Source organism: Entelurus aequoreus, linkage group LG23 (genome assembly GCF_033978785.1).
Source record: "Entelurus aequoreus isolate RoL-2023_Sb linkage group LG23, RoL_Eaeq_v1.1, whole genome shotgun sequence".
Taxonomy (NCBI): Eukaryota; Metazoa; Chordata; class Actinopteri; order Syngnathiformes; family Syngnathidae; genus Entelurus; species Entelurus aequoreus.
Window position 1 is genome coordinate 37,715,846 of NC_084753.1, and position 15,305 is coordinate 37,731,150.

General features: G+C 38.4%; 1 protein-coding gene across 1 annotated transcript in view; it reads right to left on the reverse strand.

Annotated features, from left to right (window-relative positions):
* Window positions 1–1,138: 1,138 nt before the first annotated feature.
* Window positions 1,139–15,305, reverse strand: part of LOC133640867 (zinc finger protein with KRAB and SCAN domains 3-like) — a 257,581-nt gene continuing 243,414 nt past the window's right edge. Inside the window, exon 7 of the mRNA XM_062034550.1 lies at window positions 1,139–2,104. Coding sequence (XP_061890534.1) covers window positions 1,173–2,104 — 932 coding nt within the window. The 3' untranslated portion in view covers window positions 1,139–1,172. The remainder of the gene's footprint in view (window positions 2,105–15,305) is intronic.

The following is a 15,305-nucleotide window of genomic DNA, read 5'->3' on the forward strand; positions in this document are numbered from 1 at the left end:
GGACTCTCACTATTATGTTAGATCCACTATGGACTGGACTCTCACACTATTATGTTAGATCCACTATGGACTGGACTCTCACAGTATTATGTTAGATCCACTATGGACTGGACTCTCACACTAATTTGTTAGATCCACTATGGACTGGACTCTCACAATATTATGTTAGATCCACTATGGACTGGACTCTCACACTATTATGTTAGATCCACTATGGACTGGACTCTCACTATTATGTTAGATCCACTATGGACTGGACTCTCACACTATTATGTTAGATCCACTATGGACTGGACTCTCACAGTATTATGTTAGATCCACTATGGACTGGACTCTCACTATTATGTTAGATCCACTATGGACTGGACTATCACTATTATGTCGATCCACTATGGACTGGAGTCCAGTCCATAGTGGATCTAACATAATAGTGAGAGTCCAGTCACTGGACTCTCACTATTATGTTAGATTCACTATGGACTGGACTCTCACAATATTATGCTAGATCCACTCAACATACATTGCACCAGTCACCCAAAGGGGGGTTCACCAATTCTGCAGTCCCCTCCCAAGGTTTCTCATTGTATCCCATTTTTCTTGCCCTAATGTGGGATCTGAGCCGAGGATGTCGTTGAGGCTCGTGCAGCCCTTTGAGACGCTCTTGATTAAGGGCTATATAAATAAACTTTCATTGATTGATTATATTAAAACATATTGTGGAGGTTTCCCTCTTGTCGGGGGTTCTCCCGGCCGACAGATCTTCGTGAGCCCGGTAGACAGTTTGAATACAGTCTGTTTATTTTCATACACACAAGCGCTCAGGACTTTTCAGTCAGGCGTGTCCGTGCTTCCTCTCTCAGTCTCTTCGTGTGTGTGTCTTTCTGGCTCCAACTCCAACCACTTGTCTCGTCTTGGCTGCTGCTAATAAAGGCGAAAGGTGATTAGATAACAAGACCCATCTGGGCCATCTACTCACCTGTCGCTGTCTTCGAAGCCGGTCCTTGCACACCTCGCTCCGTGGCAGGCCCACAGGCCACGCCCCCCTCCACACATATGTTGTATTAACAAGATTGTGTTACACACACAACAATGATATACATGTTATATATACTGATGTTGTTAGAAAGTCAACATTAACAAAGTTTTGACAGTTTATTTAGAATCCTGCATCTTCATTTGCTGCTGCTGTTCTCACCAGCACACTTGTGTTTCTTACACTGGTACTTATAAGAGAATCCTTCACCACACACACTGCAACACAACACTTTTTCTCCAGTGTGTGTCCTCATGTGTCTTTTCAAATCGTGATTTTGTAAAAAATCTTTACCACAGACAGAACAGATAAAGGTGTTTTCTCTGGTGTGCCTTCTCATGTGCACTTTCAAATTTGTACTTGTTACATAACCTTTGCCACACATTGAACAGGAAAAGGGTGTTTCTTTAGTGTGCATTCTTGTGTGCACTTTCAAATGTGTACTTGTCACAAAACCTTTCCCACAGATCGAGCAAGTAAAAGATTTTTCCCCAGTGTGCGTTCTCGTGTGTTCTTTCAACACGTCTTTTCGGGCAAAACCTTTACCGCACACTGAGCAGGTAAAAGGTTTTTCTCCGGTGTGTATCCTCATGTGTGTTTTCAGACGACAGAGGTAATTGAACGTTTTGTCACAGTAAGAACACGTCAGGTGTGTGTTGTCAGTGTGACATGTCTTATCATCTTTAGAGTCTTCATCATCAGTGTCAGGAGAGTGTGACGTTGTGTCCTCACTATCTGATAGTGGAGCTAAGAGCTTGTCTGCTTGTGATCCTCCACAGTGGTCTCCATCAGCTTCTGTTGTCATGTGTTGAGTTGAGCTGCTGCTTGGAGGCTCCGCCTCTCCCTTCTCCTCACTTTCACTTATGACCTCATCATCTTCACTCTTCACAACCACTGAGAACACATTTAGCTCTCCCTCCTGACTGATGCTGTGTTCCTCTTCTTCCTCTTTAAAACGGGGGATCTGCAGCGCTATGTCTACCACTTTAAAGTGGGAGGGCTGTGGCTCCTCCTGCTCCATCTTGCAGCTCCACTCCTGCTGCTCAGGGAGAAGATGTTCTTCATAGACGTCTGCAGAACACAAGACGACAGACACATGCTTTAGAAACATCCAGTTTTTCTCAGTCACATGAGGCATTCAGTGCGTTTACATGTAGGAAAGAAAAACTCATTTCCAAAAGACAAAAGATTTTTGATAACAAAAAATATATCCCAGTGTTTCCCACACATTCATTTATTTGTGGCGGCCCGCCACAAAAGAATTACGTCCGCCACACATAAAATATATATATATATATATTTTTTTTTTGTCCTGTCCAGCTCCTCAGACAAATCATATAGTTGATGTAGATGCCCATATAGGCTGTTCAGATTTACTTTACAAAAGAGAAGTGTAGGATACTTCTCTTGTTGCCTTATTTGTATTTGACCACTACTGTTTTCTGTTTATTTGTTACTGACTGTGGCAGGACACCTCTGCCTCTGCTTCACTTTATGTTGCTGGTAAATAATTTGGTTGTAGTAGTAGGCTAAAGTTAAATTATTTAGTATGCACTAATTAAAGGGGCAGAGCTTTAAGAGACATTTTAGCTTTTATATTTTATAAGATATATTTTTTTGTAAGAACCACAATTAATAAATATATTTCAGTGAATAACTTATTGTTCAAATCTGTATGTAAATATGTACATAAAGTGTTGTAATTATATTGTAAAATGGATGAATGGATGGACGTTTAAAACAAAACTGTTATTATTAATTAGTAAGTATACATTTGTTTAGCCTTTTTAGAGAAAATCATATCATTGTAGTAAATTATGCAAATTACTCGATGATGTCATGTTTACCACGCCCATAACCACGCCCCCACCACCACAGGTATCTTGGCAGTTTATGGGAAACACTGTATCCATTCAACCACTGTAGTATTGACCTTCTTCGAGAGCTGGACAATTGATAAAATGTCGATATCGATTTCAATCATGGCTTCTAACGATCATAAAAATATAATAATCGGAAATTCCTGAGCTTGTGTGGGATCTCACCATGGTTGCTACTTTTTATTTGACACAATGCTGGTACGCAAAAAAAGTACCTGACGCAAGAATAATATACTTCAAACACTTTTACACAATTATTATGCATTGACCTAAAATAATGGTCAAAATTGTCCAAAGATGTATTGCACCAATAAATGTGAGGATTTTTTGCATTTAATGAACAAACATTTTAATACACTTTATTTGACACAAAAAGCACACACTTTATGGGGGTAAAATAAGTTTAAAAAGGTACTGGAATTGAAAACAAAATGGAAATACTGAATTGTATTGTGTAGAGGATGCCCTCTAGTGGGTTCTGCAGACCACCACACACTGCCAGGAGAGCCCGGGATTCAGGGTATAACAATTGTTTTATTGTCATATACTAGTGGCAGTCTTTTGCTTTCCAGCAAAATGCCTGTTTCTCGCTCGCTCGCTCACTCCAGCTCCAACAACGTGTCTCATCCCGGCTGCTGCTAATAAAGGCGACAGGTGATTAGATAACAAGGCCCACCAGTGCCATCCACTCACCCGTTGCTGTCTTCGAGGCCGGTCCTGGCACACCCCGTTCCGCGGCGGGCCCGCAGGCCACGCCCCCTCCACATATTGTTTTTCATACTGCTATTGTTACTACTATTGTTATTATTAATTTACTTAATGTAGTTCATTTGATACTAATTTGTATTTGTTTGTTTTTCGAAATTATATTTAAAGTTGAGTTTTGGTGGTACAATAAATACCCGTATTTTCCGGACCATAGGGCGCACTGGATGACGATGAATGGTCTATTTTTTATATTTTCTCATATATAAGGCACACCGGATTATAGGGCGCATTAAAGGAGTCATATTATTATTTTTTTTTTCTACATGTAAAAGACTTCCTTGTGGTCTACATAACATGTAATGGTGGTTATTTGGTCAAAATGTTGCGTAGATGATGTTTTACAGATCATCTTCAAGCCGCTTTCTGACAGTCGCTTCCGGATGCACCATTTTGTGGGCGGTCTTATTTACGTGGTTCACCTTCGGTAGCGTCTTCTCCCCGTCATCTTTGTTGTAGCGGTGTAGCGTGCAAGGACGGGAGTGGAAGAAGTGTCAAAAGATGGAGCTAACTGTTTTAATGACTTTCAGACTTTACTTCAATCAATAATCTGGAAACAACAACACAGGAAATGTGCCCCGTGAAAAGCCGTCCGACCGGAACTCTAATAAGTAAAGTTCCTTGGGTAAATAATGTAAACTCACTACACCGGTATGTTTTAGCGCTTTCATGGCGAGTTTACTGACAGATATAAGTAAGAACTTTACACTACTTTATATTAGAAATGGCAACAGCGGAGGATGAATGTCACATAACAAGAAGATTAAAAAAAAGAAGAAGCTTATCGACTACAAAGGCAGACTCTCACAATTTTTCAGGATTTACGCAGATCCCAAATACACATCAGCAGGTACCAGAAGGTAAAAAAAAGTTGCTTCTGCATAATATTGCGAAACAAAACGCCAGATAATATGTCTTACCTTATACACACAGCATAATAATACTCCTATGTTGAAGCACAGTACAATCCATCATGCGGTGTGGCTTCATAGCTTACCAAAGTCGTACTAAAACATTTTGAGAAGATTTTTGAGTGCCGTGTGTAATGTTCTATATCAGTGGTCCCCAACCTTTTTGTAGCTGGGGACCGGTCAATACTTGAAAATTTGTCCCACGGACCGGGGTGGGTGGGGATTTTTTTTTTTTTTTCATAAAGAAATACAATCATGTGTGCTTACGGACTGTATCCCTGCAGACTGTATTGATCTATATTGATATATAATGTATATATTGTGTTTTTTATGTTGATTTAATTTTAAAAAAATAAAAAAAATAAAAAAAATTTTTTTTTTTTTTAAATTAAATTTCTTGTGCGGCCCGGTACCAATCGGTCCACGGACCGGTGGTTGGGGACCACTGTTCTATATTTTCAATGGAACATATAAAATGTTGGTGTTGTTTACTTGAGACCCATCACAGTGCAGGCTACACTTATCTCTTATGTTTGACTGCCATCTACTGGTCACACTCATCATTACACCATGTACCAAATAAAATAGCTTTGAGGTGGGTGAGCTCAACCAAACTTATTCCTTACATTAGGCGCACCGGGTTATAAGGCGAGAAAAAAAAGGATTTTAAGTGCGCCTTATAGTCCGACACTCAACAACAGCACTTTATTTGCAGACTATAATTACTGGTTTGCATAAAATATTTTTAACCCAAATAGGTGAAATTACATAATCTCCCACGGCACACCAGACTGTATCTCACAGCACACGGCACAGTGGTTGAAAAACACTGACATAGATGATATAAATTATATAAATGTGGTCAAGGATAGAGCTTTTAATACTATCGTCTTATCGGTATCGAGTATTGATTGGAACCGGGACTAACTTTCCGATTCTCCCGGAATCGTTCAAAAGTTTAAATTTCGATTCCTAGTTTCGATACCCAGTCCGCCGACCGGAAAAAAAGAATAAGTCCGCCGACCGGAAGAAGAAGCCGCTGAACACCAACAAAGAAGCGCCCACCGCCAGAAGTGTTAGCATAGCCGAGCCTATGTAGCCGAGCAAGTCAGTCAAGCATGGATAGCGGGCGTCGGCGGTCGAAAGTGTGGCTTTATTTTACTAAAAAAAAATGAAATATCGGCGAAATGTAACACATGCGACAGGACTGTTTCGCGCTTAGGAGGGTGCACGTCGAACATGATGAAGCACCTCCGAGTTCATGCGTGTCCCGTCTTCGACGCGCTGCGGCGACCGTCCTCCTCTGGCTCCGACGCCCACTGCACTGCACTGCAGTCCGAATCCGGTAAGTAAAACAATATATATGCAATAAATAATGTGTTTTGCGCCAACGTTGAGGCAGCTAATAAATTAGCCCGCATATTTTGTCATAGACAATTTACAAACTACTAGCCAGGCTCCTCGATGTGCTCTTTCCTGCAGCATCATACACTTATGTGTAAAGGTGTTTTCATGAGGTTTCCTGCAGCATCATACACTTATGTGTAAAGGTGTTTTCATGAGGTTTCCTGCAGCATCATACACTTATGTGTAAAGGTGTTTTCATGAGGTTTCCTGCAGCATCATACACTTGTGTGTAAATGTGTTTTCATGAGGTTTCCTGCAGCATCATACACTTGTGTGTAAATGTGTTTTCATGAGGTTTCCTGCAGCATCATACACTTGTGTGTAAATGTGTTTTCATGAGGTTTCCTGCAGCATCATACACTTGTGTGTAAATGTGTTTCATGAGGTTTCCTGCAGCATCATACACTTATGTGTAAAGGTGTTTTCATGAGGTTTCCTGCAGCATCATACACTTGTGTGTAAATGTGTTTTCATGAGGTTTCCTGCAGCATCATATACTTATGTGTAAATGTGTTTTCATGAGGTTTCCTGCAGCATCATACACTTGTGTGTAAATGTGTTTTCATGAGGTTTCCTGCCGCATCATACACTTATGTGTAAAGGTGTTTTCATGAGGTTTCCTGCAGCATCATACACTTATGTGTAAAGGTGTTTTCATGAGGTTTCCTGCAGCATCATACACTTGTGTGTAAAGGTGTTTTCATGAGGTTTCCTGCAGCATCATACACTTATGTGTAAATGGGTTTTCATGAGGTTTCCTGCAGCATCATACACTTGTGTGTAAATGTGTTTTCATGAGGTTTCCTGCAGCATCATACACTTATGTGTAAATGTGTTTTCATGAGGTTTCCTGCAGCATCATACACTTATGTGTAAATGTGTTTTCATGAGGTTTCCTGCAGCATCATACACTTATGTGTAAATGTGTTTTCATGAGGTTTCCTGCAGCATCATACACGTGTGTGTAAATGTGTTTTCATGAGGTTTCCTGCAGCATCATACACTTATGTGTAAATGTGTTTTCATGAGGTTTTCAAAAATAAAGCTCTCTTGAGGAAAGTGTACCCCTGGGAAAATGTATTCATAATTTATAATATTTATATTCAAGTTCATAGATTTGATATTTATATTCTAGTTGAAAACAGCCCTGTGAGGAATTTATAGTAACGTTCATAAAAAGTTAATACAATCAAAATTGATGGAGAATGTCAGACTATTTCATTCAGAAAGACTGTAGGTTAGCTAGCTCATTTAAAATATCCTAAACTTTTTTTTGACCCTGCCTCTTAAAAGAATCGGAACCGAGAATCGTCAGGAATCGGAATCGAAACAAAGAATCGGAATCGGAATCGTTCAAATTCAAACGATACCCAACCCTATCGACGACACATTCTGTGTCCGCAAGTTTGACAGCTACAAGCGAACGCACGCATCCTCAACACACTGTAGCATTCTTTCTAGTGGCTAACGTCCCTCCAAAGTGCAGACCCACTTCTAAGTCAGCACGAGGACGAGGAATAGCTAAAAATGCTATGATTTGCTAACAACTGCTAAGCTTAAGTTCTTGAATGTAAACAAAGGTGGGCACATTGATACAAATAATACGAAGTAGTTACGATACCAAGTATAAAGTATAATGTATAATGTACAGGTGTTTTAGCATCATTTGACACAGACTCGTCCAGGATTTTCGACTATTTCCTCATCTTTCCATTCCCTTTCATCACAATGTTTAAAAAACGCTGTCCTCCACCATAGATGAGAGGCCAAACGTCTTCTAAGACAAAGTGAACAGTCCAGTTGTGATGGACTGAATGCCCTGAGAATAAAATGATATGTGGATGTTGTGCTTACTTGGACTGTGATGAAGGTGTGAGGACTCAGGTGGTTTGTCTTCATGCTCTTCAGTCTTCACAGAGACAACAGTCAGTGGAAACTTGGTGAGATCAGCCTCCTCCTGACCTAGAAGACACTCTTCCTCCTGAGTGATCCACACTTCCTCCTCTTCCTCTTTAATGTGGGGGGGCTGCTGGACATCTGTTGGGTAAACAAGTAAATAAGATTAAGAGAGAAACGAATATTTTTTGACTGACACTGTTAAGACAAAGAGATTATTTGTGTTGTCATGTGTGTTGTGATAAAAATGTGCAGCTAAACTACCAATAAAAACATGAGAAAGTCTTCCTTTTGTCCCAGCCACTAAAACTACTTCAAAAGTGGTACAGTGAGTAAAAAAAAAAAACAGGTTTGGAAATTTTAGGTGGGGATTTGAAAAGTCTTTATAAGGATGTTGGGCGGGCGTGGCCTGCGGACCTGCAGCGAAGCGGGGTGTGCCAGTAGGGATGGGCGATACCACACTTTTAGGATTCGATACGATACCGATACTTTTTATTGCATTTTCATCGATACCGATACCATTAATTTCTTATTGGCAATTTTTGTCAGTCAAAAATATTATTACTATTATTATTTAAGACAAATCACAAGACAAATACAGACCATTTATACCACATGTATTATGGTCAATATATAATAAAAGTAAAATTAAAATAAATAACATAAATATGAAAAATAAATGAAATATTATATATAATAATAATTATATATAATAATAATTAGATATTAGGGCTTTCCAATTAACTGTCAAATCCGAATTGCAAGAAGCTGCAGTTATTTTTTAAAGTTTGTGATATAATTAGCAATTAATGAAATATGAAATAGGCTAATGTTTTCGAAATGTAAGAAATCATGTTACAGATTAAAACCAAAATCACATTCAAACATATATTTCAAGATTTTCTTGGAAAAAAATAAAACTGTAATGCAAAGATGAAGAATCTCCAAATTGTATCTCTTTCTTATCTTGTTTTAAATACTCAAGCAATTTTCAACTAACAGTAAATTCCCCTGTGTGGAAATTATTTGAATTTAGGATAATCATTTAAACAAAAATATTCAGTAAACATTACTAAAAAAAAAAAAAAAACAATGCCTGTTTTAAGTCAACAATTGGACAACACTGGATATGCCTGGCTGGATCGCTGTCGGCTGGCTGTGTGTGTGTGTGTGTGTGTGTGTGTGTGTGTGTGTGTGTGTGTGTGTGTGTGTGTGTGTGTGTGTGTGTGTGTGTGTGTGTGTGTGTGTGTGTGTTGCACGTTGACGACGCTCATTCGCTGTCTCCAGCTGTGACGTGACTGGGCCAGCTCTATACTCTGCCAGGTACAGGGGTGTCCCAGCACATAGGAAGTTAAGTAAGTCATCAAAAACATCTGAAAGTGATGCTTGCACCCCCCACACGCCGTTTTTTGGTTTATATGGATACTTTTTTCAGAAAAGTGATGCCAAATGAGTAGCGTGTGAGTATCGATATATCGATACCACAGGATCGATACGCACATCCCGGCTTCGAGATCAGCGACAGGCGCGTAGATGGCCCAGCTGGGCGCGTTTATCTAATCACCTGTCGCTCTGTTAAAGGCAGCAGCCGGGAAGGAGAGCAACAACTGACACGAACTGATGGCTGAAAAGAACTCTTTACTGAAAAATAAATCCTTGTTCACAACGATGAACGAGGCTGCCATGTCCGTACTTGGTGGTCTGAAGAACCCGGAGGTGCAAGACTGGCTGAAAAGAACTCTTTACTGAAAAATAAGTCATTGTTCACAACGATGAACGAGGCTGCCATGTCCGTACTTGGTGGTCTGAAGAACCCGGAGGTGCAAGACATCACAAAGGACAAGCCAGCTTTGATGTAGGCATTCTTACCTTCACACTCACTGGTGTAAAGTGTGGAACCAATATTTTCTGTGTACATGTCGACCTATTACACCTAAACCTTACCTAGGGATGATGTTTGATAAGAAATTATCGAGTTCGAGCCTATTATCGAATCCTCTTATCGAACCAATTCCTTATCGATTCTCTTATCGAGTCCAGATAGGTTGTTGTGTATGGAAAAAAACCACACAATATTTGTTTTAACAAAAGCTCACTTTTATTATATAAGAAAAAAATAAAATCTAATAAATTAATAAATATTGACTGTTGTTACCCAAAGTATATTAAGTGGGATTTTTCAGAAAAACAAATATATACAGTAACACAAAAACAACCTGTCTCTGTGATCACTTTAGGTGTATAAATAATAATATAGTGTTAAATAAAATCAGTTCCTTGGGCACAAAACTGAAAATAATACAGCTCTCCAAAAAGTGCACTTCTGCTGCTATTTGACATAACTGTTTGTTATGATGCTTTGACATTTTTGCACTTTATTTCTTTATTGAAAGAAAATTCTATGAGGAGAAAAGTTGTTTGCAAATGTGGTTACAATGCTAAAAAATGAAAAGTTAAAGCTAAAAAAAGAAATACACTTTATTGAGTTAACATTATTTCTTTATAGGGGGAAAGATTTGATTTTATGAGCTAGGAATATAACAACTACACTACCCAGCATGCAACGGGAGTGACGAGCATGCGCGGTAGCCCCAAAAAGTGTTGTTGCATGTCACCACCCGGCAGCTAAGACGTCAAGAACTCAGCCAACACGCCTCGTCTGCATTATTTATAATTAGACAGACAACACATCTACAGTGTGATTTTGTTTTGTTTACAAGGAAAGAAAAGCAAAAGTTAAAAAAGGGAGATATGTTGTATATATATGTATGTGCTGCGGTTGCTATAAGAACGTTGCGACAGCTGCCGTAAAGGAGGTGCGTTGCTAGCCTGGTTGCTATGTTTCCGGTTGGTCGTAAATGTGTTCGTCATGTGTTTTACCCTGCTCAAATCTCTCAGTAAAGTTATTCATTGGATTATACCTTTTGTTTTGAACTTTATTACACCTTGGAGCGTTTTTCCGGCCCCTGCTTTCCCTATCTGCGCCTAATGACTGAGCTATGTGACGTAATTTCTTGTGATTTCTCACGGAGCATTTCTGGTTGGGACGGGATTCCAGGGATTCGAATAAAGAACCAACTCTTTTTCTTTACTATAGTGGTCTCGATAACGGGTACCGGTTATCAAAACGGGATACGAGTCCGAGGACTCGGTTCTTTTCTTATCGAACAACCGGGAAAACCGGTTTCGAGTATCATCCCTAACCTTACCTCTAACCTTAACCTTGTAATGCCATAGTCCTAACCATAACTGAAATATAAACATGCTTACCATGTTTATGTCATCATACAAAATGCTTTTCTTTGTTGTCATTTTGTTGGTTGGGACAAAATTATAGTCCCAGGCACTATAACTACTTCTAAAGTGGTAAATTGAGTAAAAAAAACCAGCTTTGGACATTTTGTGGGTGGGGGGAAATTTGAAAAGCCTTTCTAAGTACGAGCCAGCATTGATTGAGGCATTCTTAACTTCACACTCACTGGTGTAAAGTGTGTAAACATGTTTTTCTGTATAGATGTCGACCTATTACACCTAAACCTTATCTCTAACCTTAACCTTGTAAAGCCATAGTCCTAACCATAACTGAAATATAAAGAACATAAATCAATTCTCATTCCAAAACTACTTAAAAACATCCATAGTATGTTTTTGTCGTCGTCGGACAAAATCATTTTCTTTATGGTCATTTTGTTGGCTGGGCCAAAAGGAACTCTTACCAAAACATGTTTTACTATGTGCTGTTTTTATGGAGTATCTCCATCAACTATTCCTCTTTAGAGCACAACTCCCACATTGACTTGGAGACCATCTACGACAGTGGTCCCCAACCATTTTGTAACTGCGGACTGGTCAACGCTTGAAAATTTGTGTATGGTATTTGGTTTTTTTTGTCATAAAAAAATACAATCATGTGTGCTTATGGACTGTATCCCTGCAGACTGTATTGATCTATAATGTAGGAACCAGAAATATTAATAGCATAGTGTGAATGAGTGTGAATGAGTGTGGATGGGGCAGGGAGGTTTTTTGGGTTGGTGCACTTATTGTAAATGTATCTTGTGTTTTTTATGTTGATTTAATAAAAAAATAAAAAGATAAGAAATAAAACAAATTATTATTATTATTTTTTTATATTTCTTGTGCGGCCCGGTACCCATCGATCCACGGCCCGGTGGTTGGGGACCACTGATCTACTACACACTGAAGGAAAGTCAGTCACCTTTATGTTCTATTCATAAATCAAGTGTTGACTACTTTACATATTGAAAGATGATTGACAGTACATGTTTACTTTCACTTTTTGATGCATGTAGGTCAGAATCAGGAAGTGAAATTAGCCATGAAACTATGAATTGTATTGATTACAATGTAAAATATATTTGGTGACTGTGTGAGTTTTGTGTAAACATGTTGATACACATTGTTACACGCTGAGAGGAACATCAACCTCTCATAAATATTGTGTGTCTGACACTGTCTTGTTTTCGTCCTCACAAGACAATTTACCTTCTAAAAACAATGTATTGAAGAATAGCGTTAATAAATAAATATGACGTTAGTAAACATGTGAGAGTAAGAAGTAAACAAACCTGTTCTGTGTAACACAACTTGATGTTTCTTGAAAACAGCGTCCAGTAATTTATGTTGTCGCTCCTTCTTCTCTTTTGTTGGACAAAGTTCCTCCTCGTACTCTGCTATCGTTCTTTCGCACATTTTCACACAATCACAACACTTTACACTCACACTTGATCTCTGCTTAGCGATGTGTTTTGATCACTTCCGCCTCTCTTTGTTAGCAGCTAACACGCTAAGCTAACTAGCTAAGCTACGCTAGCACGAGAAGCGTCAAAGTGCGCTCGGACTAATGTATCCGGATACAAACAAATATCAACGATGTTTACTCTATTAAACGACACATATGTGTGCGTGTACGCACTGATTAAGAACACATAACTATTATAAACATAATACGACGTCTTCTCCGTAAAACGCCATCTTGCTTTTTCCTCGTCCGCTTCCCACGCAGTTTGTCAGATCTCGCGAGAGAAACGGCAGGACTTTACATTTCCTCATTTCCCCATTCTGCCTAGGCTTGTGCGGTATACCGGTATTACCGCGATACTAATGAATCATTTTCGGTAAGATACCGTCTCTGAAAAGTACCATTTATCATTATTCAAATATTACAATTATAATACCAACAAAACAATCATTAAAATGACTCCATAGCCGAAATAAAGGTCACGTAACTACAAACTTAACCAATGTGAACATAGAAGATTTAAGCATAAAATAAAATAGAACAAACACAATAAATGTAGAAACACACATTTTACCATTTTTTGTCTTTGTCTTACTTAGGCCAACAGTAGAACAAACAAAAATTCACAAAATGTACACATTACAAATCATCTTCTTGGCAAAACACTTCAAGTTAGTTGAAAATTCTGAGGAAAAAATTGGTGCAGTTTCAAAAACACCAAGAAGAACATAATGTCTCGGTGTTTTTACAAAGCCATTAAACTTTAAGCACTTCCTGTTTACGATTCTCATGTTGGCAGTTCACTATTGGAAAAACAATCAAGTGTTTCCTCAAACCGCCGCATTGGTGGCATCTGCAACTGCCACAACACATTCATTTATCATCATTCAAATATTACAATTATAATATAAACAAAAATATTATTAAAAGTTAAAGTACTAATAATTGTCCCACACACACACTAGGTGTAGTGAAATTTGTCCTTTGCCTTTGACCCATCCCCTTGTTCACCCCCTGGGAGTTGAGGGGAGCAGTGGGCAGCAGCGGTGCAACGCCCGGGAATCATTTTTGGTGATTTAACCCCCAATTCCAACCCTTGATGCTGAGTGCCAAGCAGGGAGGTAATGGGTCCCATTTGTATAGTCTTTGGTATGACTCAGCCGGGGTTTGAACTCACAACCTACCGATCTCAGGGCGGACACTCTAACCACTAGGCCACTGAGTAAATGACTCCGTAACCGAAATCAAGGTCACATAACTACGAACTGAACCAATGTGAACTTAGAAGATGTAAGCATGAAATAAAATAGAACAAACACAATAAATGTAGAAACACACATTTTACCTTTTTTCTTTCTTTCTCTTACTTAGGCCGACAATAGAACAGACAAAAATTCACAAAATGTACACATTACAAATAACCTTCTTGGCAAAACACTTCCAAGTTAGTTGAAAATTCTGAGGAAAAAAATGGTGCAGTTTCAAAAACACCATGAAGAATTGAGACTTTTATTAGTAGGTTGCACAGTGAAGTACATATTCCGTACAATTGACCACTAAATGGTAACACCTGAATAGGTTTTTCAACTTGTTTAAGTCAGGGTCCACTTAAATTGATTCATGATACAGATATATACTATCAGATATACTATCATCATAATACAGTCATCACACAAGATAATCAAGAATACAATGAACTTAGACTTTGTCTCAGTGTTCATCCACACCAGACTCTGTCGTCCATGTCTTTATGGACCTTGTCATGTTGGAAGAGGAAGGGGCCCACTCCAAACTGTTCCCACAAGGTCGGGAGCAAGGAATTGTTCAAAATGTTTTGGTATCCTGGATCATTCCAAGTTCCTTTCACTGGAACTAAGGGGCCAAGCCCAACTCCTGAAAAACAAACCCACACCATAATTCTGATCATTTGGATGGGTGGCCCAATACTTTTGGCAATTTAGTGTATATATGCATGCAAATATATATATACATATATATGTATATATATATATATATATATATATATATATATATATATATATATATATATATATATATATATATATATATATATATATATATATATATATATATATATGTTCACAGCATCATCTTATAATAATAAATTGTATTTATAAAGCGTTTAACACAATGCTAAAAGACATTTTACAAAACAGAAAATAAGTACTGTAATGCACAAAGATTTAAAAACAAACATGATTATGGAATCAAACCTTTCCCGTGCCTTGTGGTGGAATCACTAGGCTGCCGTTGTTTTTCAGGGCTGGAAGGTTGTAGCTGTAGTCAAATGACTATACGCCACACAGCACACATCACATGACAGCTTCTGATACATGTTGTAATGACTTATTACAAGTTTGTTAAACATTTCTTTAACAAAACTCATATTTTGATGCATATCGGTTGATAATGAAGCAAAAATTGCTAAAGTTGTGAATACATCAACAGCCAAATTGGCTTGATGACAAACTATTGTACAGTCAAATGTTTCGTTATTTATATATTCAAGTAAAGGTATAATAAGAGATGACAGCTAGCTTGCTGTTGGTGAATTACATGTAAATACATTCTGTGCAAAAAAAAAAAAAATCGCAGGTCAATGTTATCAGAATTGATTGATTGATTGAGAC